At 31.9% G+C, this 24,077-nt stretch overlaps 5 protein-coding genes across 6 annotated transcripts in view; 2 read left to right on the plus strand and 3 right to left on the minus strand.

The window, feature by feature from the left end:
• The first annotated feature begins 157 nt into the window (after positions 1–157).
• On the plus strand, positions 158–4,836 carry LOC130448229 (facilitated trehalose transporter Tret1-like). Its single transcript, XM_056785507.1, has 2 exons — positions 158–616; positions 2,655–4,836. The coding sequence occupies exons 1-2, from the start codon at positions 577–579 to the stop codon at positions 3,995–3,997; spliced, it is 1,383 nt and encodes a 460-aa protein (XP_056641485.1). The 5' UTR covers positions 158–576; the 3' UTR covers positions 3,998–4,836.
• Positions 4,837–6,158: 1,322 nt separating this feature from the next.
• Positions 6,159–9,205, minus strand: LOC130448230 (mitochondrial outer membrane protein SLC25A46-like). Its single transcript, XM_056785508.1, has 2 exons — positions 9,116–9,205; positions 6,159–9,023 (listed from the first exon to the last, which is right to left on the minus strand). The coding sequence occupies exon 2, from the start codon at positions 8,983–8,985 to the stop codon at positions 7,759–7,761; it is 1,227 nt and encodes a 408-aa protein (XP_056641486.1). The 5' UTR covers positions 8,986–9,023; positions 9,116–9,205; the 3' UTR covers positions 6,159–7,758.
• A 373-nt stretch (positions 9,206–9,578) lies between these two features.
• On the plus strand, positions 9,579–10,522 carry LOC130448233 (MAPK regulated corepressor interacting protein 2). Its single transcript, XM_056785512.1, has 2 exons — positions 9,579–9,735; positions 9,792–10,522. Exons 1-2 carry the CDS (start codon positions 9,731–9,733, stop codon positions 10,078–10,080), a joined length of 294 nt encoding a protein of 97 aa, XP_056641490.1. The 5' UTR covers positions 9,579–9,730; the 3' UTR covers positions 10,081–10,522.
• Positions 10,523–10,595: 73 nt separating this feature from the next.
• LOC130448232 (GPI mannosyltransferase 2) lies at positions 10,596–12,135 on the minus strand. The gene has a single exon (XM_056785511.1). It carries the CDS (start codon positions 12,093–12,095, stop codon positions 10,701–10,703), a length of 1,395 nt encoding a protein of 464 aa, XP_056641489.1. The 5' UTR covers positions 12,096–12,135; the 3' UTR covers positions 10,596–10,700.
• Positions 12,136–12,399: 264 nt separating this feature from the next.
• Positions 12,400–24,077, minus strand: part of LOC130448234 (myocardin-related transcription factor B-like) — a 74,247-nt gene continuing 62,569 nt past the window's right edge. For both annotated transcript variants that reach the window (XM_056785514.1, XM_056785513.1), the window contains exons 3-8: positions 23,988–24,053; positions 22,466–23,925; positions 22,113–22,399; positions 21,473–22,060; positions 21,066–21,395; positions 12,400–14,052 (exon numbers count right to left, since the gene is read on the minus strand). In XM_056785514.1, coding sequence (XP_056641492.1) covers positions 21,113–21,395; positions 21,473–22,060; positions 22,113–22,399; positions 22,466–23,925; positions 23,988–24,053 — 2,684 coding nt within the window. In that variant the 3' untranslated portion in view covers positions 12,400–14,052; positions 21,066–21,112. The remainder of the gene's footprint in view (positions 14,053–21,065; positions 21,396–21,472; positions 22,061–22,112; positions 22,400–22,465; positions 23,926–23,987; positions 24,054–24,077) is intronic.

A 24,077-nucleotide genomic window follows, 5' to 3' on the forward strand; every position in this document is an offset into this window, starting at 1 on the left:
TATCACATTTTTTTACTTCATTATCTTAAATGATAATCGCCGTTAGCAACAAATCAATTTATATGTAAATAAAAGAAATATGTAATTGTACAAAATTCAAAATAACTCCGCCTATGTGTCACAGCCAATGTCAATTAACCACTTTTTTACATATATTTAGTAAGATAATAAAATTCTAGATTTTTTAAAGTTTTTTAGCGGTTTCTGGTAGGTCTTTTCGTAAATTTATGCTAATTTGAATCAATATTGTTAACCTAAAAAAAAATCCGATAAAGGACTTCTTGAAAATGTCTTCTTTAATAACACTATTAGAAAATATGTTATAATATACCCATGTATATCTAAGTCGAGCCCCTTATATAACGCCTGTGTATAAAACCAAAACAGTGAGTCGGAAATCTTGAGAGGTCGGAGTTCAGTGTAGTGCTCAGACACAAGTTGCAGGCCGATGTTCTTTTACTAAATCTTTGTTGATACAATGACCTCTACTATACATCATCGTTGCTTATATACGTATTTATAGAAAAAAAAATCATAATAATTGCAAATCGTAGAAAAGTAAATATATCCACTATAATGAAGTATGTAGATTGCTCTATTTTGGTGGTGTTCATTGGTAAGTATAGTTTATAATACAATTTTATAATTTATTCTTTCATATTTTATTCTTTTTTCGTTCCCCACGTTGTATCGTAGGGAATTATCATTTTATCTATGAGTTAATCTCGTTGGTATGCAGAATTTGAACTTTGACTAAAAAGTGTTGACAATTATACACAAGTGCGCCAAAAATGCAGTGCGCAAGGTCGTCAAAAAACGACACGTGATGTACTACGACATTGAAAAATTATTGTTCTTAAAAAAAACTCATCGTCTGTTAATTGTGATTTAAGATCTATATCAAATCAATAAATTCTATAATGTAATGTCATCAATACTAAACATTTTATTGTTTTAATGACTTTGAGGTTATATAAACTAATACACACAATATCGAAAATAAGATATTATACATATTTGCAAGCTTTAAAATCTCCTTGAATGAAAATAAAAGCATATTTTCAATTCATAAGGGTATAAAAAATTTTCATCCCAAAATCTCCACCTAATTCACTGTCCATTACTAATTTTTATATTTTGGGGAAATATTCATCACCATTAATCGTCATAGTACCGCCACTGGTAGAATTATCCCTGTGTTAGATATCCAGAACTGTGGAAAGTATGTTTTTCCATTTGACCTCCCTGTATATAGGATAAGAACATATTTACTTTTAAAACGTTTTGAAATAAACTGATATTTTAGTTCAAACCTTAATATTTAATCTTGCAATGACTTTGCAAATTTCGTTATTGGTTACTTTGCAAAAATTGTAGCATCATGTGGTACCAAAAAAATTATATATATATATATATATATATATATATATATATATATATATACTCTATACATACAAACATAATAAATAATTGTTTGTCAATCTTATCGTATTTAGCAAGAGCTATTATAACTAAAAATATTAAGGACGAGAAAAAAATAGAGAGATAAGATTATTTGTATTATTGAATAGATTATTCTAATCAAAATAAACGTTTTTATCACTACCGTATATTTTTGGTTGATGTTATTGCGAGTTTGCAGTATAAAAAAAGATTATCTTTACTCCAAAGTGTGTGAAGTAGCTAGAATTTGTATTCGCAATTATTTTTTATTTAATTGAAAGTACTTTTCCACTTTTATATCTCATATTAAATGTATTGTAATAATATAATTCAGATACAAAAAACGTCAATACGTCAATATCATAGACAAATGATATCGTGTAGAGGTAAAACAACAAATAGTTCCATCTTTTATTTGAACAGAATATAATTTAACAAAGCACTAAATTAAATACTTTCGATAGTAAATATTAAGCAGCTAAATATACATATTAAACGATAATACATACTATCTTTTTGTTTATATAAAAATATTAACTAAAATATATAAATTGAAATGTGGTAATACAACACCTCGGTATCAGAGACGAGAATGATATTTAGAATAATTTTGATGACGTCATTATTATTGTTCAATGTGAAAGTGACATAGCAAGTTTATTAGAGGCGTGTAGCTTATTATTGTTTTTAAGTTTTAATTATATTATGAAAATAAAAACAAAAAGATAATTTTATGATTTATAGTACCCATAAAGACGCGATATTAAAATAAATTAGTAACTAAGCTCGAATTGAAAATAAATGCTTGACTAGTTTGTTGGTTGTTTCTGGAGAAACAACGCGAAAAAACTTCCAAATCTGATTATACTATTGAAGTTTATCAGTTTTATCTATGGAAATTGCACGTTCACAAAATTGAATAAAAAGTAAATAGACAAACAATGTTTTTTTACGTATGGATGGATGGCAGTATCGCTTTACCATAGGCGTACTATATAAAAATGAATCACTAGTATATAAAAAATGAACATAATCAGAAAAAAATTTAATCTTGTGTTTTAAAGATTCTATTAACACAAGTATTGATTTGACATATTGATTTAGATATGTTCCATGTTGGTTTCAATGAATTGTTCGTTCTAAAACTACCCCGAAGCTGTTCGGGGTAATTATTTCGAGTATGAAACGTACAAAGAAATATTTTGTTTCAGTTGATTTGCTGGCTACAACAGGGGATTTGGGTTTGTCATGGACCTCTCCGGTATATCCGAAATTATATTCTAATAATTCATTAATAAATCCTCTACATAGAAGAATAACGGATAGTGAAGATGCGTGGTTAGGTTCCTGGTTGAATTTCGGTGCTATCTTAGGCCCCGTGTTGTTCGGGTACATATCGGAAACGTTCGGGAGAAAAGTTGGGTTATTAGCTATAGCAGTACCACACGTGGTGGCATTTTTAACGTTCGCTTTCGCCCACAACATTTACCTTTATTATGTCGGGAGGTTTTTGGGAGGAGTATCTTTAGGAGGAGGTTATTGTTTATACGTAATTTACATAGCGGAAATTTCGAAAGATTCTAATAGAGGAAAAATGTCGTTGACGACGAATACGTTTTGTGCGTTAGGAAACTTTCTACCGCTGGTGATAGGTCCGTTTACATCGATGCGCGTTTTCAATTTAATCTTAGCTTGTTTACCGATGACTTTTTTAATATTGTTTAGTGTAATAGCTCCCGAGAGTCCGTACTATTTAGTAAGCGTTAAGAAAGAAAAAGAAGCGGAAGAAGCTTTAATGTACTTAAGATCGGCGGACGCAGCTGGTGTAGCCGAAGAACTAGACAATATCAAATCTTTTATCAAAATGGACGGTAGAGGTCACTTCACCGATATATTTAACAACAAAATTTTAAGAAAATCTTTTTTATTGTGTCTTGTTTTAATAGCTTCTCAAGATTTGTCCGGATTTTGCGCTATAACTTATCATTTACAAACAATATTCGAAATTTCTGGTACGAAATTGAGTCCGGAATTAGCGACAATCGTAGTAGGCGTGGCTTTATTATTATCCAGTGTGACAGCTCCGTCTTTAGTCGATAAAGTAGGTAGGAAACCACTAATTGTAGTTTCCTGCTTCGGTATGTTTGTAGCTTTGAATTTACTAGCGGGCTTCTTTTATTTCCACGACAAAAATATTAATACGAAACCGATGTTTTGGATACCGATACTAAGTTTAATGATTTATATAATATTTTTTAACGTCGGAATATGTACTGTCCCTTGGGTACTGATGTCCGAATTGTTTCCTAATAATTTGAGACAGATGACCACCGCTGCCGCTTCTACTTTCGGTTGGATAACCTCTTTTATTATAGCAAACAGTTTCAACGATATGACATCGATGATGGGACAATCTGGTACTTTCTGGTTTTTCTCATCGATGTCCATTTTGTGCGCCACCATTACTATTTGCTATTTACCGGAAACGAAAGGTAAAACTTTCATTCAAATTCAAGTTATGTTGTCAGCATTGCCAAACAAAAATATAGGTTAAGAATCTCGATATACAGTATGTCGCAATTAAGATGTTGTTTTTTTGTTACTCATATTTGAATTCTAACACGATAATAAAGATAATAACAGTTAAAACATAAAAAACTTTTTTGCATTTTTAAGGTTAGGTCACTACTAATTAACCCCCCGAATGGTTCAATCGCCTTCTACTTACCATTACCTACTGTCCTCCCCCTATGTCGATTTAACTTCGGGACATCCTGTATAGTTATATCTTCTTCTTAAATGCAACACACTGTATAAATCAAATCTAATTATCAAATTGTTTTCCACTTTTCTTTTATATTTAATGTAATTGAATGCTACTAAAGTTGACATTCATGCCGAAACGGCAGGATAAAATAGAATTTACATTAATAAAAAACAATCTACGACGTCTAAAAAATTTTATAGGAGACTTTCAGTACTTACTTTAAGACTGATACGTGTAAATTTTCCAATTTCCTCGATAAATATTTTTCTAATTTACCTTGTGTACGTTAAATCAAATTTGTTGGCAATGACAGCTGATTCTATATTGTGGTTATGCAACAAACTTTACTCAGTATAACGTTTTGCTGCAAGTTCTGCTATCCTCGACAAAGTTTAAATATATATTTTGTAGCATTATATATTTGTATAAAGCCTTCGAAAATGTATTTGTAAAATTTATCAAACATTCATATCTTTTATAAATAATACACGCCTGCGCGTTAGTAAATTGTGGAAAGTTTGTTTATTGTCATAACAAACTCGTTGCCTGTTTTTTATGAAAGGTTGTGATAAGTTTATATTTATTATTAAAAATTCACGTAGTAGTAAATGATATATTTTATAAAATGCCCTTTATTTTACCCTATTCATATAATAAATTGACGTAAAGCACACGAATACTTTGTTTGGATCTTTTCATCTCAATAGACAACTGGGGTGTGACGTCACGGCCGTCATATTGTTATAATCCACTTTCCAACAAAGTTTCCGAGGTAGTTCAAAGTTCCTAATTCGTTTACTGTTGTATAAGATGGTAATGCGTTTTGTATCAGAAGGTATTTTTATGCAAAATTTATCAAATAAGATACGAACAAATCACTAAACATACCCATACGATTGTCAACGCAGTTGAAACTTTGTTTGGAAAGTGATCCCTGACCCTGACCTGATCTAACAATAGCGGTGTATGACGTCAACACTCCTATAGTATATTTTCATTTTCAAATACTTATTACCGTAATTAATGCATTTTTAGATCTTTTATTATATATAGAGATTATATTGTTAAATACTCGGTAATTTATTGTTATAAACAATTTTAACTTAATGTAACAATAATACATTTATTTGTAATGCTAGTTGCCTATATTGTTAAATAACTGTTGTTAGGTATTTCTATGATCCTTGTCTTGTCAAAAAAGGAAAGTTTCCAGATTAAAAATTACATAATGTCAGCATCAATGTTTTTGTTAAAGAGAAGTTTTTGTAATAATATAAAAAAACAAATAAAATACGTCATTTTGTCTGAATTATATCACTCATTATTTTTGCATAAAGAACAAAATTAAAACTAAATAAACAATATAAATCGACATATATTCCCATACACACAGTTTGTACTGTGTTTGTAAATTCAAATAACTCAATTTGATTAATAATTCAAATAAAAAAATGCTTGTGAGACGTGTAGAATGTGTTGTCTATACAGATGTCCTCTGTTAAGATGGGATATTGGCACTGATAGATTGTGGTATTTCATTGAAATATTATATTTTTACCATTGAAAACTGCTTCTATTGTTTATTGTTCCAATTTGTAAACGAATGCTGTGTGACTTGTACAATGACGTCATGTGTCCCTTGGTCGTATTGGTCTCTCGCGGATGATTTCGAAAACTTACCGGTAGGTATAAGTGAGGTTATGTGTAATATTCATTATTATTTTTTATATTATCACAATTTGTAGTGTTACTTTTTATAATATCAACAAAAATTTCGTTCAAAATACCCAAAATCATTTAAATATCGATGATTTTTCTTAGTTTATATACTTTTCCACACACATGTGATGTATTTCTATGGATACATATAATACGAAAAGTATCGTTTTCGTATGTGATCGTTATTTATTTGTACTTTTTCATTCAAATATTCAAGTTATAATAGAAGTAAAACTCAATGTAAATATTTTATTAATTATATATTTTGTAACAATACAATTATAAACAATATATCTATAGCCTATAATCTAACATTATATACAGTATGTCCGACTAGAAAGTTGAATGAAATCACAAAATTACAATGAATTTTGAACTTTTTTGATAATCAAATGAAAACTTGGGTCTAACCTTTTAGGTTACATTTTTTTCAACAAATACGTCAATTACATTGCTACATGCAATAAATTAGTAATAAATATAGGTCTTAGTGTAAAAATATATTATTTTAAAGAAAGTGGATTGAATTGTGGTAAATAAGCAAACATTGAATAACATTACGAATTTTCGCATTTACTTTTCAATTAGAATCTTAAACCAAGTGATAATCAAGACGAAAGTGTAAAGAAAGAGAAATTTAAATATTTGGAATTGAGAAACATAAAAACGAGTTTTTGGTACTCATATTGAAAATAACTCTTTCAAACGTTTTTTTAAAGCTGATAAATCATCTTTTTAGGTAGAATTCAGAAGTAATTTGTCATGAAACTTGACAAATTCCGTTATGTATCATCAATATTTCTCATTATTTGTATTAATTAGTCCTCGTACCATGAAACAAAATGAAATAGCCTTACAATTACAAAATTCCCTAAATTTTTAACAATTCTGACAATAAGACAACACGAAAAAGTTGTGAAAACAAAAATAAACTGTCACATGCAACTATATTAATAGTTTATAAGAGAAATTTTTATAAATGAATCAACAAAATTGTGAAATAAAATTAAAACTAAATCGAAGAACTTGCAGTATGCTCTATTCAAGTTCTGAAAGACAGCTTCCAAGTAAAGTGCTTGTAAACCTTAGAAATAATAAATGTTACATATTTCTATAAAGACTCATACTATGTAGTTTGTTATTCAAAACTTGTCCTACCATAGATTAGTCTCGCTAGATACACATCGCCTTTTAAATTTTAATATAACGCTTTGAAACCCAGAATTTGTGCCACCTTTCTCCAATTTGTTATTTGGGGTACAGAAGCTGTCAAATGTAAATTTTATTTGAATATCTGATATATTAAAAAATATCATCATATGGCAATAAAAACGAACATCTTGTCTTCCCTTAAAGGTCTCATGGAAACAAAATGGCTCTTAGCAAAATTTTACTCAAAAATAAGCTTTGCTATTCGAACTGGTTAGACCAATGTATATAGGAAGTTTCGGTAGGGCTCGAATGCATATTAAGATATTCTGGGTAAAAATTTCCACTTAATCTGGCACTAGAAAACCCCTAACATGTTTTTCAAATATTTACATCAATTATTTTCAATATCAAATTTGAAATATTCATTTCCCATGTGACATAGTTCAGTGGATTGATTAGAAGAAATCACCAATAAACCGGTTATATGATTTGATTCTTTTTTACTAGAAAATATGTTAATCAAATTCCTAATACCGGTGTGTACCTACTGAGTATTTAAATCTAAGGTACTATACAACAAAAACTTAGGAATACTTATTGAGACACTCCATTGCATACAAAAGAAAAAATCTCTCAAAGTGCTTAAATTACCAACTGCTTCTATAGAAATTTTGCCTTCAAGGAAGCAAGTAAGATCTTCGTGAAGTAGTCAAATTAGATATAGCAGGCGGGGATACCTTAACTGGTACATCTGGTTTCTTTTTTGGATTTGGTGATACCAGATTTCCTACATGTGTTAATATCCAATGGGACATTTTAAGGAGAGCGATATGTGCACTATATTGAAGTACAAGAGCTCCAAATCCTTTGTACAAACCACAAACTCCTTCATTTAACAAACAACTTTCATAACAATCTAATGCACCTGAATAGTTTGTTAATATTGGTAATACTGAACGCCCTGTATCTAAATTGTCAATGATAGTACGGGTACCTTGTAGATGGATTCTATGAATAACTGTTTCGAATGGATAAAAAAGAATATCGGTGCTAATAGTAGCAACTAAAGAAGCCGTTAGTTGTATGTCTTGTATTTCAGAATTGTATGGGTCTTTAGGTAGTGCCCCACTTTCTTCATATTTAGCCTTAGATCTTGCAACTAAGATCTTAACTGTTATTCCTTTAACCATCATAGAGAACATATATTTAGCTAGACCTAGGGTAATTGTAGGTATAATGAGAGCCCATATGGGTAACATTCTCCCATTAGTTGGTGAGCCCCAGTGTAACAATCTCATTAAACCTTCTCTAAAAACATCTAAAATGCCTGGTTTTTCACTAGCTATTTCACTTTGGACAGTTTCTACAAATGAAGCTGAATAAAATGGGGTTACTGTAGCTAAACTGACACATTTTAACATAGTATGCTGTAAAAAGTGCTTAAGACTACTATTTGAGGATATTTCTTTTGGCCATGGTGTTACCTTTGAAACGACATCTTCTACTCCAAGAGAAATTCCTTTCACTAACAACACTGAACCTACACCTTTCCACAAAGTAGTAATACCTTGATGCTGATACAATCTCCAAACTGCAGGTAAAAGGGTAAATGGTTGTAAATGATATTTATGTGCGTTTTGGTGAACTTGACATTGTCTTCTAAGGACGACAAAGGGATGACTGAGTAAATTTTCAGCTAAAAGGCTAATGAAAGTAACACCGGAACCGATGTATCTTTTAACTTTAATATCCTCTGCATGAATGTAGTTATTATAATCTGGAAATGGCTCTTGTTTGGGAAGAAAATCGTCGTTAATTGGTAGTCTTCTAATTAAATCTGGGTTATTGTAGAAATTATCATCTTTATTGTAGTGTGAATACGTAAAAGTATTACTTCTATCCATTTTACTAGATTTGAATGTTTACACCTCTCATAAAAAAACTGCAATTCAAATATCACATTATATATGATTAGATAATAATATGTATAAATAAATCTATAAACATTGAATCATTTTCTAATTATTAACTTACTTTGTATATATATTCGGAGCAATCAAAATATGTTTTACAACTTGTAGGTTATGTAAAAGCCATTTGTATATTTGCCGAATTGCAATTGACAGTTTTAATATGTCAAAGCAGCTGTTAATTGATCATTTCTATGATTATGTTTATAACTTTAAATTGAAAAATTATATAAACATTTAATTATTTCGAAAGAATTTCTAAAAATTGAAAATCCTCTGTAGTATATTATTGGTCTATAGACGCAATCTAAAACCAGTCGAACTTTTTTGATAATAGTCCATAAATTTGTAATTCAATATTTGGCAAATTGAGCTTTTAATAAATAAAAGTGATTCGCTATTTAAAAAAGTCTCTGTCGCATTCTACGCCACTTGATAAACGCATATTTTCAAGATCGGGGAACGCATAACTTTTATCTTAACGAGCGCGTCTAAAAGCTTGTTTGTGTTGGTAGAACTGCAGCAACAATTTCAATGTCACCTGTCATTTATTGATAATTTGTCAACATTGAAATGAAAGTAGAAAAACATTAATTCTACACATTGCATTCAAAGCAAAAGGTTCTTTTCATTGTAAATTTCATGATATAACATTTTTTGTGAAAATTCCATTTGAAAGATGAGGTAAGTACATCCGATCATCTACTGACTTTCTTTTCTTAGATTGAAACATATTCTAGTGGTCCGCGTATGGGAATGCAACAATTAAATGGAAATACTCGTAGACCTCCACAGGTCAATCGTTTGAACTCCAATGATAGAAATGCCCATACACAACACGAAGAACTTATAAGATATATTCACGATTCTTGGAGTAAAATTGAAATGGACCGAAGTTCTACACCTACCATGTATTATCAAGATGAAACCAATCAACGTTTAAAAGACTTTCAGCCTTTCGATTTAGAGGGATATTGGGGTAGGAGAAAGCTTCAAAATATGAATACTAATAAGCATCAACAATCATAGCATTTTTATTTTGGTGTTTTTAGTGCTCGTGTGATTAATACTATTGTTTAGTAAAAAATGTCCCTTTTTTGAAATTAATTCAGTGTATTTTGTGAGCTACATGCTGAAAAATTGTAAAGAAAACCACATTTTGTATTTAAGAAGGCTGCTAAATGTGTTTTTAAACTATAGTTTGTAAGTACTCTGCAGTTTAAGTATAAATAGGGCATTGTAAGTAAGCTAACGGTAGATATGCACTTTATATCTTTATTTTTGATTATTTTATTATTCTATTCTATCTATAGATTAGATAACTTCTGTAGATTTTCAATTTTTGACTAGACTTTACATTGTATGTTCATTCTTTTATGAGTTTACAAAAGTTTATATAAAACTAATCAGTTCACAAAAGCAATAATCATTTTGTGAAGTTTACATAATTAAATACAGTATTTTGTATCTATATTTGGTTTTATTTTCCATTTATTGATCTGTTTAAATATTTGAATAGGGCAAATACTATCTATGATTTTTTTTATAAAGATGAAATTATAAAATACTTACCCTTAAATAATTATTTATTCATTTTATCTTAAAATGATACTAAATAGAGAAATTCGTTTGAACAAAATATCATTTTATTATGTCCAAGGTAGAAAATTACAAAACATAACAGTACCTATAAAAAAATAACAGTCGAAAAATAGTTTTATAAATCTTTTTCTGCCGTTTATCCAATAGAAAGCACAATACCAATAAAATAAAGGTGATGCAGAACAAATCATTCTTGTAAATACCTGTACATGTATGAAGAGAAGGCAGAATACTGATAAAAATAAAGCATGTATCACAAATACATTTAAACTAAAATTAAAAAACCTATTTGCACAATTTGTTCTATTGTTCACATCAACTTCTTTTAGATTAAATAAGTTAGAAAAATTGCTAATATTAATTTTAATATGTCTGATTGAATTATGAATAACGATATACAAAGATGGAAAAGCTAATAAAAAATTTGGTATTTGTTTCAACTGGTAATATTGTAAAAATCCTACATTCCAATAATGATCTTGTACATACGAATAAGCTAAAGGAATTTTGGAATAACACCATGTCTGATTGAATATTTTGAATTGTCCGGGCAAAACCAAATTATTTTCAGATGCATAAAGGATGATTTCTTCAGGTAAGTCTAATTCAAAATCACGACAAAATTTTTGAAAACAATAAATTTGGTACAATGCAAAAGGGAGTACACATACTAAAATTGATATAGAGAAAATACAAATAAACTTTAAAATATACATAAACCTATTAACTGAATTTTTGGGAAAATAAGTAAGAAATATACAGGTAATTGTATAAATCAAAAAACCTATATTTAATAATCCGTTTGATCTCACTATTGTACTTAAGCTGATAAAAAATAGTGCACTTGTATCATTATAATGGAAGTTACTGTTTGATTTAGAATATTTCTGAAGTAATATAGTACATCTATAAATTGTTTCTAAAGTTAAGTAGCAAAAAAAAGATTCACTATAAGGAGCACTGAAAAATATTGAGGCCGGATTAAATATGAACAGGATTGTAGTCTTATACGCAATATCTTCATTAAAATAAACTTTAGTGAGCTTATATAACAATTTCACTGATAAACATAAAAACATGATATTTAATAAAGTGAAAGTTATAATTAAAGACGTATCTATTGTTGCACCATAAAACAAGAGCTCACATATATTTACAATCGTCCTAGATAAGTAGGGATAAAGCGGAAAAAAGGCTAACGTATTTTCGTACGTATATCCATATTTTGCAATGTGCATGAAGTATTCAGCGTCCCATCTGATAAATCCTTTTAATATGTAATTTACCGACAAGAAAACATACGTTTCATTATGTTGTGGTGATCTCAGGTACTGGAATACTCTGGCATCATGATCTGGAATTATTAGATTGCTAAGGAATTGCAGAAATATTATGAATAATCTGCTAAATATTGCAAGACGAGTTAACTTATTTTCATTCATAACACGTTATATGATAAACATATTTAGTAGTTCAAAAATATCTTTTGACTTAAAATGACAAATGACGGTTACTTTGGTATACTAAATGCAGGAATAGGATCCACCAATATTATTTTGTAGTTCTATGGTATATAATTCTATGCTAGTTTTACGATGTTACCCGAACGTAGCACTGTAAGGAATAAGAAATAATTTAAGCAATTTTTCGCGAACGCAATGTTTTAGCTGGTTCGTTTCGTCATAATAGAACAATCGATTCTTTTTCGAAGTATGATTTATACAGGGTAGGTAATAAAACACGAAGTTTCTAATGTTATTCTTTTTATTGTTTTTATGGCTATAGACCGCTTTCACTCACATACTGTTTATATAAAAAGTAGCAGTTAGCAAAAAAAAGAAAAGAAATATTTATAATGATGCCAAACAGTATGGACTGAAAAAGTTCATAAAATCACAAAACACAGACGTACTAAGCGTCCCAAATAAAAATATTTTCATGGTCTACCAATCAAATAAAAATGAATAAATAAAATTTTTGATCAAAATAAATGTTGTAGAGAAAGTTTGGTATAATTGTACTAATTAGACGTGAAAACAATTTTTTTGGGACATTAGGTACGTCGATTGCTAATAAGGCATCTCAATCGTTCTCTTAAACATTTAGGCAAATCTAAAAGCACGACATTCCTTTTTTGATCAGCCTTTTGCAAACGGCCGAAACGAAAAAAAAAAAATAGAAATAGTCAACAAAATAAATGTTTAACATTCGAATAACAAATAATAGCGAATTTGTCACGAAACAATCTATACAGGTAGTTAAGTAACAACACTCGGTATTATATCTAGACACATTTGAATTTTTTTCTTCCATCTTTTGCATCTACTATTGCCATTTTGTCATATGTTATAAGGTTTCTACTTAACGTATGTGTGTACTAGGCTTTAGTTTTTTTGTATTCTCCTCATCGAATAATAATAATAAAAAAAACATTTCAAATTTGTCTAGAACCAAGTGGCGATTAAGTATATATACAAATTAGGTTCTAAGCATATCTACAATAAAATAAATTACCAGTTTATACATTGAACGTAACGAGATATAAAACGAGAGAAAATCGATTTTTCATTCGATTATAATATGATTGTTTCGTTTTTATCCCGGAACGTTCTGTAAACTTATTTTGTCCGTTAATGGCACAATAAGAGAGAGTATTCTACAATGTTTTTTTTTTTACGTGGCTACTTTGGTAAACTTATTCATATATCACAGTTTTTTTGGCGATGTACAAAAGATTTTTTTCTACTACTAAAATTTTATTCATTTTAATTTTATTCTGTTAAATACTTGGCCTAAAATAATTATTAGGTTCATCAGTTTTGTAGTAGGCCTTGAAATTGACAGAAATACATTACAAGGTATTAGAAGACTGTCATTGTTCAAGTGTTACGTCATTTATTTTTATTATTATAGTCCAGTCTATAGAGGTAATTATGAAATTTCAAAAATTAAGGCAAAGCAAATTTATTTAGATAATTTTTTCTTTAATTTTAATAATCTCCTATAATAATTGTTTACCACTTTGAAGCCATTTTTTTAACGAGTATTATGGACTAAAAGAAAAATAATATTTTTGCAGATACTCTTCAAATTTCGGCCCCCTTGTGCCCTAAAAGACAAATTAGTACATATGTAAAAGGTATGTATAATGTTTCATTTCGAAACATTTTTTATTGTTTAAATAATGTTTTGATGTGTTCCCTTGGCCTAGTATAGAGCCGTCCTGGTCCCATGCCTCGCCAATTAAAAATATGGTTAGGCGATATCGACGACCAACTTACGTGGAATGTCAAATTCTGTAACCCATCGGAATTTCACATCATTGGAATAAGCAGTGTGGTTTTTTCCTTTTGTTTGTTTGTCTGAATACCAATTCGATTTTCCGACTATTAACCTCGTCTGCAAAGAAAAATAATCGACGTTACTTACAGTTAGGGATATAGGGGCGAGTGGGAATCGGGACAAAATATATTTGTTAGCCACCACCACCGTATCTTTTAGTCTACTCTAAAAGTACATCGAAACATTGCTCGTAGGTACATTGGGTAAGTTTAAAAAATATAACAGGACTAAAATTTAGCATTAGAATATTTTTTTTACTTGTATATTACCAAAATTGTCTATTAGATTCTACATTTGAAATATTGCTTTGCTTTCTGTCCATCAAGCACTTTCTTGAGGTCTGAGTTTAGGAAAAATTCACTGGGTTCTAAATCTGAGGAATACGGTAGATGCGGAAACAATTCAAAGCCGATTTCATGCAATGGTGTCAACGTTTTTATTTATTTGTGACACAAAACTTTTTCATTTCTTCAAATAGAGTCGTTTTCCTTTTGAAGCTGTTCGATAAATATTTTCTAGTCCTTCACTGGTTAATATGAGGCTCGAAGGACCAGACAATATTATTTTAAATCAAGGACAAGTAGAAGATAGTAAGAAGGGTGTTTGAATTGAATAGATAAATAAATCGAACTACAAGAATAAAAATAGCCTCGTTTTGTAGGATTCTAAGTATCTTAGAGGCATATAATCAGATGTAGATAATATTATTTCATGTATAAATGCAGAACAAAGCCAAAACGACTCTCCAAATAATTTAATCTACTACTGGAGTCGTTGGTGATTTTACATCAACACTTACAATCGCATTATCTGGTCCTTCGAGCCTTCCACTGGTTAATATGAGGCTCGAAGGACCAGATAGTGTAATTTCAAGTCAAACACAAGTTTAGAGGAATAAGAAGAAGGTTTAGATGAATAAATCAAGTAAGGTATTATGTATGATTTCCATAATTAACATTTTTTTTATTAATTAATAATCAAAAATGGTTCAAATCAGAGGTATGGTGGAGCCTTTTTGGATCCTGGTCGCTAATCTGTCCTGTATTAAGTTATAAGCTTTTTAGAAATATTTTATAATAAATATAATTAATAAAATTATTTCTCATCTAGTAAAAATCCTGTAGCTGTTGAAAAAAAAATTTGTTTTTGATTTTATTCCTAAGCGTCCCACTTGCATTATATTTATTTTGAATGAAACCTCGGCCAAGTATTTGTTTGACGTTCGTCTAGTATTTTCGCTAGAAATGAATCTTCGTATGATTAACCAATTTTTAGGATTAACTTTGTGGATTTTGTTTGTTTTCTGAATATTGGATTGGCGTAAAGCCAACGGTGTAATGTTGGCCAGCGCCACCGTGTTACCTATTATTTGGCAAATGGCTTTTAAACAATTATTCACTAGCGACGTTGCCAGCTTTCGTATCAAATTGAAAGATCCTTCGAAACGAATAACAAAATAAAACATCCATCGATGATGTTTTCGAAAATAGAAATAGAAACAAAAATTTATTGTCAGCATCATCATTTTTTTTTTGTTGTTGTAGCTAGAAGGCTATTGAGTGAATGTCCAAACTAGAGTTGAACTAGAAACAAACTCTAGAGAGACCAACTAACAGAAACCAAATAACCCCACAGCCTTCCGCGGTATATCAGTTAATAAAGAAGAAGAAAAATCTACCAAAGAGAAGCAACATCATCTTATTTTGGACTAGAGTCCTACTATGACCTCATGAGGTGTCATATCAACAACAAAATGAACGTATAGGTGAAGAATTAGATGAAGTTTCACTGGAAAAACACTTCACGCTTAAAACAATTCATAACCATATCAGTAAGATGTCCAGAAATAGTATAAACTGGTGGTTAGTCTTCTGATTGGTAAAATAAAACCTTAGGGCGACAAAGACGCGCACAGGAAGACAGCTACAGATGCCCTGTTCATTTCAGTAGAAGCATCAAGTATCTTGAAGGAGTAGTGCTAAAAAAATAATTATATCAGTTAAGAAACATCAGTCTTTCGACAGGTCAAATACCACCTTAATAATCACATTATCTGGTCCTTCGAGCCGTCCACTGGTTAAAATGAGGCTCGAAGGACCAGATAGTGTGAATGTAAGTCAAGGACAAGTATAAGATAGTTAGAAGACGGTTTAAACTAAATAAATGAATAAATAAAGTAGACATCGAACTATGAAAAGAAAAATAAGCTCCTTTGAGCGAATTCTATGTATTTTAAAGGGGGAATAATTAGATGCAAATAATATTTTTTCATAAATAAATGCAGAACTAAACTGAAACGACTCCCCGAACAATCTAATCAACTATTGGAACCGTTGGTGATATTCAAACACAACATCAATACTCAAAATCACATTATCTGGTCCTTCGAGTCGGCCACTGGTTAAAATGAGGCTCGAAGGACCAGATAATGTCAATATAAGTCAAGGACAAGTATAAGATAGTAAGAAGACGGTTTAAACTAAATAAATGAATAAATAAAGTAGAAATTGAACTATGAAAAGAAAAATAAGCACCTTTGAGTGAATTCTATGTATTTTAGAGGTGGAATAATTAGATGCAAATAATATTTTTTCATAAATAAATGCAGAACTAAACTGAAACGACTCCCCGAACAATCTAATCAACTATTGAAACCCTTGGTGATATTCAAACACAACATCAATACTCAAAATCACATTATCTGGTCCTTCGAGTCGGCCACTGGTTAAAATGAGGCTCGAAGGACCAGATAATGTGAATATAAGTCAAGGACAAGTATAAGATAGTTAGAAGACGGTTTAAACTAAATAAATGAATAAATAAAGTAGACATCGAACTATGAAAAGAAAAATAAGCACCTTTGAGTGAATTCTATGTATTTTAGAGGTGGAATAATTAGATGCAAATAATATTTTTTCATAAATAAATGCAGAACTAAACTGAAACGACTCCCCGAACAATCTAATCAACTATTGGAACCGTTGGTGATATTCAAACACAACATCAATACTCAAAATCACATTATCTGGTCCTTCGAGTCGGCCACTGGTTAAAATGAGGCTCGAAGGACCAGATAATGTCAATATAAGTCAAGGACAAGTATAAGATAGTAAGAAGACGGTTTAAACTAAATAAATGAATAAATAAAGTAGACATCGAACTATGAAAAGAAAAATAAGCACCTTTGAGTGAATTCTATGTATTTTAGAGGTGGAATAATTAGATGCAAATAATATTATTTCATAAATAAATGCAGAACTAAACTGAAACGACTCCCCGAACAATCTAATCAACTATTGAAACCGTTGGTGATATTCAAACACAACATCAATACTCAAAATCACACTATCTGGTCCTTCGAGCCGTCCAGTAGTTAAAATGAGGCTCGAAGGACCAGATAATGTGAATATAAGTCAAGGACAAGTATAAGATAGTAAGAAGACGGTTTAAACTAAATAAATGAATAAATAAAGTAGACATCGAACTATGAAAAGAAAAATAAGCACCTTTGAGTGAATTCTATGTATTTTAGAGGTGGAATAATTAGATGCAAATAATATTTTTTCATAAATAAATGCAGAACTAAACTGAAACGACTCCCCGAACAATCTAATCAACTATTGGAACCGTTGGTGATATTCAAACACAACATCAATACTCAAAATCACATTATCTGGTCCTTCGAGTCGGCCACTGGTTAAAATGAGGCTCGAAGGACCAGATAATGTCAATATAAGTCAAGGACAAGTATAAGATAGTAAGAAGACGGTTTAAACTAAATAAATGAATAAATAAAGTAGACATCGAACTATGAAAAGAAAAATAAGCTCCTTTGAGCGAATTCTATGTATTTTAAAGGGGGAATAATTAGATGCAAATAATATTTTTTCATAAATAAATGCAGAACTAAACTGAAACGACTCCCCGAACAATTTAATCAACTATTGGAACCGTTGGTGATATTCAAACACAACATCAATACTCAAAATCACATTATCTGGTCCTTCGAGCCGTCCAGTAGTTAAAATGAGGCTCGAAGGACCAGATAATGTGAATATAAGTCAAGGACAAGTATAAGATAGTAAGAAGACGGTTTAAACTAAATAAATGAATAAATAAAGTAGACATCGAACTATGAAAAGAAAAATAAGCTCCTTTGAGCGAATTCTATGTATTTTAAAGGGGGAATAATTAGATGCAAATAATATTTTTTCATAAATAAATGCAGAACTAAACTGAAACGACTCCCCGAACAATCTAATCAACTATTGGAACCGTTGGTGATATTCAAACACAACATCAATACTCAAAATCACATTATCTGGTCCTTCGAGTCGGCCACTGGTTAAAATGAGGCTCGAAGGACCAGATAATGTGAATATAAGTCAAGGACAAGTATAAGATAGTAAGAAGACGGTTTAAACTAAATAAATGAATAAATAAAGTAGACATCGAACTATGAAAAGAAAAATAAGCACCTTTGAGTGAATTCTATGTATTTTAGAGGTGGAATAATTAGATGCAAATAATATTATTTCATAAATAAATGCAGAACTAAACTGAAACGACTCCCCGAACAATCTAATCAACTATTGGAACCGTTGGTGATATTCAAACACAACATCAATACTCAAAATCACACTATCTGGTCCTTCGAGCCGTCCATTGGTTAAAATGAGGCTCGAAGGACCAGATAGTGTGAATATAAGTCAAGGACAAGTACAAGATAGTAGGAAGACGGTTTAAACTAAATAAATGAATAAATAAAGTAGAAATTGAACTATGAAAAGAAAAATAAGCACCTTTGAGTGAATTCTATGTATTTTAGAGGTGGAATAATTAGATGCAAATAATATTTTATCATAAATAAATGCAGAACTAAACTGAAACGACTCCCCGAACAATCTAATCAACTATTGGAACCGTTGGTGATATTCAAACACAACATCAATACTCAAAATCACATTATCTGGTCCTTCGAGTCGGCCACTGGTTAAAATGAGGCTCGAAGGACCAGATAATGTGAATATAAGTCAAGGACAAGTACAAGATAGTAAGAAGACGGTTTAAACTAAATAAATGAATAAATAAAGTAGACATCGAACTATGAAAAGAAAAATAAGCACCTTTGAGTGAATTCTATGTATTTTAGAGGTGGAATAATTAGATGCAAATAATATTTTATCATAAATAAATGCAGAACTAAACTGAAACGACTCCCCGAACAATCTAATCAACTATTGGAACCGTTGGTGATATTCAAACACAACATCAATACTCAAAATCACATTATCTGGTCCTTCGAGTCGGCCACTGGTTAAAATGAGGCTCGAAGGACCAGATAATGTGAATATAAGTCAAGGACAAGTACAAGATAGTAAGAAGACGGTTTAAACTAAATAAATGAATAAATAAAGTAGACATCGAACTATGAAAAGAAAAATAAGCACCTTTGAGTGAATTCTATGTATTTTAGAGGTGGAATAATTAGATGCAAATAATATTTTATCATAAATAAATGCAGAACTAAACTGAAACGACTCCCCGAACAATCTAATCAACTATTGGAACCGTTGGTGATATTCAAACACAACATCAATACTCAAAATCACATTATCTGGTCCTTCGAGTCGGCCACTGGTTAAAATGAGGCTCGAAGGACCAGATAATGTGAATATAAGTCAAGGACAAGTACAAGATAGTAGGAAGACGGTTTAAACTAAATAAATGAATAAATAAAGTAGACATCGAACTATGAAAAGAAAAATAAGCTCCTTTGAGCGAATTCTATGTATTTTAAAGGGGGAATAATTAGATGCAAATAATATTTTTTCATAAATAAATGCAGAACTAAACTGAAACGACTCCCCGAACAATCTAATCAACTATTGGAACCGTTGGTGATATTCAAACACAACATCAATACTCAAAATCACATTACCTGGTCCTTCGAGCCGTCCAGTAGTTAAAATGAGGCTCGAAGGACCAGATAATGTGAATATAAGTCAAGGACAAGTATAAGATAGTAAGAAGACGGTTTAAACTAAATAAATGAATAAATAAAGTAGACATCGAACTATGAAAAGAAAAATAAGCTCCTTTGAGCGAATTCTATGTATTTTAAAGGGGGAATAATTAGATGCAAATAATATTTTTTCATAAATAAATGCAGAACTAAACTGAAACGACTCCCCGAACAATCTAATCAACTATTGGAACCGTTGGTGATATTCAAACACAACATCAATACTCAAAATCACATTATCTGGTCCTTCGAGCCGTCCAGTAGTTAAAATGAGGCTCGAAGGACCAGATAATGTGAATATAAGTCAAGGACAAGTATAAGATAGTAAGAAGACGGTTTAAACTAAATAAATGAATAAATAAAGTAGACATCGAACTATGAAAAGAAAAATAAGCACCTTTGAGTGAATTCTATGTATTTTAGAGGTGGAATAATTAGATGCAAATAATATTTTTTCATAAATAAATGCAGAACTAAACTGAAACGACTCCCCGAACAATCTAATCAACTATTGAAACCGTTGGTGATATTCAAACACAACATCAATACTCAAAATCACACTATCTGGTCCTTCGAGCCGTCCAGTAGTTAAAATGAGGCTCGAAGGACCAGATAATGTGAATATAAGTCAAGGACAAGTATAAGATAGTAAGAAGACGGTTTAAACTAAATAAATGAATAAATAAAGTAGACATCGAACTATGAAAAGAAAAATAAGCACCTTTGAGTGAATTCTATGTATTTTAGAGGTGGAATAATTAGATGCAAATAATATTTTTTCATAAATAAATGCAGAACTAAACTGAAACGACTCCCCGAACAATCTAATCAACTATTGGAACCGTTGGTGATATTCAAACACAACATCAATACTCAAAATCACATTATCTGGTCCTTCGAGCCGTCCACTGGTTAAAATGAGGCTCGAAGGACCAGATAGTGTGAATGTAAGTCAAGGACAAGTACAAGATAGTGAGTTTAGACTAAATAGACGATTAAATTGAATAAAAATCGAAGAAAAAGTATAAAAATAATTGTAATTTACCTAAACACTGCGTCGACAGTCACACACACGACCAATCCATCGGTCAATTACGCCGCGTAATCGATTTTATCCCAGGATAACGACGCCGTCAAATCGGCCGGCGATCTGAATTCCTCCAAATTGAAAGGATCGAAAGGATCTTGAGCTATACCCAACAACGGATCGTATCCGCCGAGATCCGGTTCCTGTGATGAGAAAGCGGCGTTATTCGTACCGTCGTAGACGTTTTCTTGAGGAAGTAGCGATTCTAACCAATCGTCTGTATCCATGGCGATGTCTTCGTGGGCATTATCGTTGGAGAAATTATTGTTTTCTTGTTGATTTTGACAACTGGAAGAAAACAAAAAAAAAAAAAAATCGCATCAGTCGGAATTATTATCTCGTGGCGATAACGATAAATTACTCACCCTCCCAATTCCATCAATTGACTAAAATCGATGTTCTCTATATTATCCAAAGCTTCCAGTAGATCCGAAGGGTCTATTCCCAAAGTGGCCTCCGGTCCTTCGGGATCCAGATTAGTACTATTGTGATTGTCGTCTAAATTTTGAGCTGGATACACCGGTTCGGTCGATTTGGCACCGGCCGAATTAGGGGTAAGAGGATCGTTCGCCGCACTAGGCGGTAATTCTCCGTTTTTTATTAATATTTCCAAAACGTCGTCGACTATTTGACTCTTGATGTGATTCTTTTTGTTCATCTGTTTGGTGGCTTCGTTGTATTGAGGCGGAGGCGGTTTGGTAGCCGCTTCTACCAATTCTATTTTCACTTCTTTGGGAATGTTATCCTCGACGTATTCCGTTTTTATTTCCGGCGTAGCTATTATCGGAGTTACTATTGAGTTTAAGAAGGCGTTGCTTCTGTTCTGACCGTTGAGGACTTTGGTTTTGCCTTGTTGTAACAGTTGATTGAACATTAGAGCTGCCTCGGCGGTGTTGAGGATCAGACCTCCGGCGATATTTTTTTGATTTTGTAAATTGATTTGTTGTTGAAGCCTGAAACGATCGTAAAGTTGAAACGATTACGATACAAATAAATTGATTTTACCTTTGTTGTTCCTCGTTGGCGGTTTGTCTGGCTTGGAGTGCCTGCAAATGTTTCATCTGTAATATGAAATTCTGTTGTTGTTGTTGTTGTTGTTGTTGTAACTGTTGTTGTTGTTGTTGCTGTAATCTTTGTTGTTGTTGTCTGGCTTGTAAATGTTTTTGTAAGGCGATCATTTGAGCTTTCGGTTCAGTTCTGGTGGCGGCTTGGAGTTTTAATTGGGATAGCGTCAATTCCCTTTGGAGTTCTTCGATTTGTCTTTGTTGTTCTCTTACTATATCATCGTGTTCCTGGAAAATAAGTTTTTTTTTTTTATATATATTACGATCCAAACGATCCAAATTATTTCTCCTTACATTAGATTTCTGCGGTGGATTTTCTAGCGCTTGTTGGATCTTGTATTGCAAAAATTGTTCTTGTATCGGTTGCGGAGAAGGGCTCATCGGATCCAGATCCATTTGCTCTGGTTTTTCGTCTCTTATACTCTCTTGGGGGGAATCTATGTTTTGATATACGGGAGAATTGTGGGATTGATCCATACTGGCGTTGCTGTGAATTGAGGAGTCTATGGAAGGGGGATTTTGATTGATAATATCGTTAGAACCGGTAAAAGGTTTAAGTCTTTCGATTAATTGTGGTTTAGAGCCAGATACTGGTAAACTACGACGTTTTAATTCTGCTTTCAAGTCGCTAACTTTCATGTCTTCTAATCTGCCGGTTATTCTGGATGGCGTCGATGATTCTGATGAGGTGGAAGGAGCCGGTGATGGTTGTTGAATATTAATATGATTATTATTGTTAGTTTCGGAAGGAGAAGAAGACTTTTGGGAAGCCGGCAAGATAATTTGTGGATATTTATGTTGAAGTTGTAATTGAAATTGCAGAAGGAGCGTCTGTTGCTTCAACAATAGATCGTAAGAACTTTCTTCCGGTGAAGTATTGTTGTTGGTAGTTTTGTGGGCGCTCGGCGGACCTTTGTATTCGTGGAATTTTATAGTACGCGTTTTGGGAATCGATTTCGTTTTGGATTTTTTTCTATTTTTATCTTTAACGGAATCGTTTCGAACCGGTGATTGTACGGTGCGCGTTATTAAAGACATTGGAGGAGGCGGTGGAGGAGCTGGCGTCGCCGGTTGCGACATTATTGGACTGGCAACACTAGATAAAGGACTTAAAGTAGATGTGGAAGATACCAGAGACGCGGGAGATGACGCCGATGCTTGGGAAAGTAGAGGCGCGGCTACGGATCGACACAAATCCGCGAATAAAACTTCGTTATTGTCTTTTTTCAATATGGGACTAGATGAAGTTACGGCGACTGTTTCGGTTGGTTGTATCAAAGATACTACGATGCCGGCCGATTTCGCGGCGGTTTCTAAAACATCGGATGGACCGGGACTCACTCGGTTATCGCCTTCCGAACTTTGGGAATCTTCTTCGGGATTGATGTAGTTTGAAGGTAATTGCGGTCTGTGAAGTTGCCCTTCGCTGGTCGCTTTGTAGGGTATCCTACCGGTTTTTACGGCTTCTTCGATCGGTTCTTCGGTGTGAAGAATATTTTTTTGGATGAGTTCCAAAGGTCCGGGTCTATGGGATAATTGGTCGTTTAAATGATCGGCCAATTTAGCTTTTTTCAACATCCTTTGCCGTTCCGCCAAACTCGGATCTACGTGACTCGGATCAACTTCCAATATGTGACGCCTTTCCAATTCTTGGCGAGGCGGTCTTTGCTGTATTTTCGCTTTTAGCATATCGCCCGTTTTCGCCCTTTCCAACTGACGACGCTGACCGTGATAAGCGGCCGGCGTTTTGTGAGCTACAAGAAACGAAAATTTCGATTCGCAAAATAAAAATAAATATTTATAAATATATACTTACGAGGCATGATGCCTTGAGCCACCAGCTGATCGAATGGTCTCCTGAGCAACAATTTCACCTTGAGGGCTGTAACAAACAATTCGTTTCGAA

Source organism: Diorhabda sublineata, chromosome 8 (genome assembly GCF_026230105.1).
Source record: "Diorhabda sublineata isolate icDioSubl1.1 chromosome 8, icDioSubl1.1, whole genome shotgun sequence".
Classification (NCBI taxonomy): Eukaryota; Metazoa; Arthropoda; class Insecta; order Coleoptera; family Chrysomelidae; genus Diorhabda; species Diorhabda sublineata.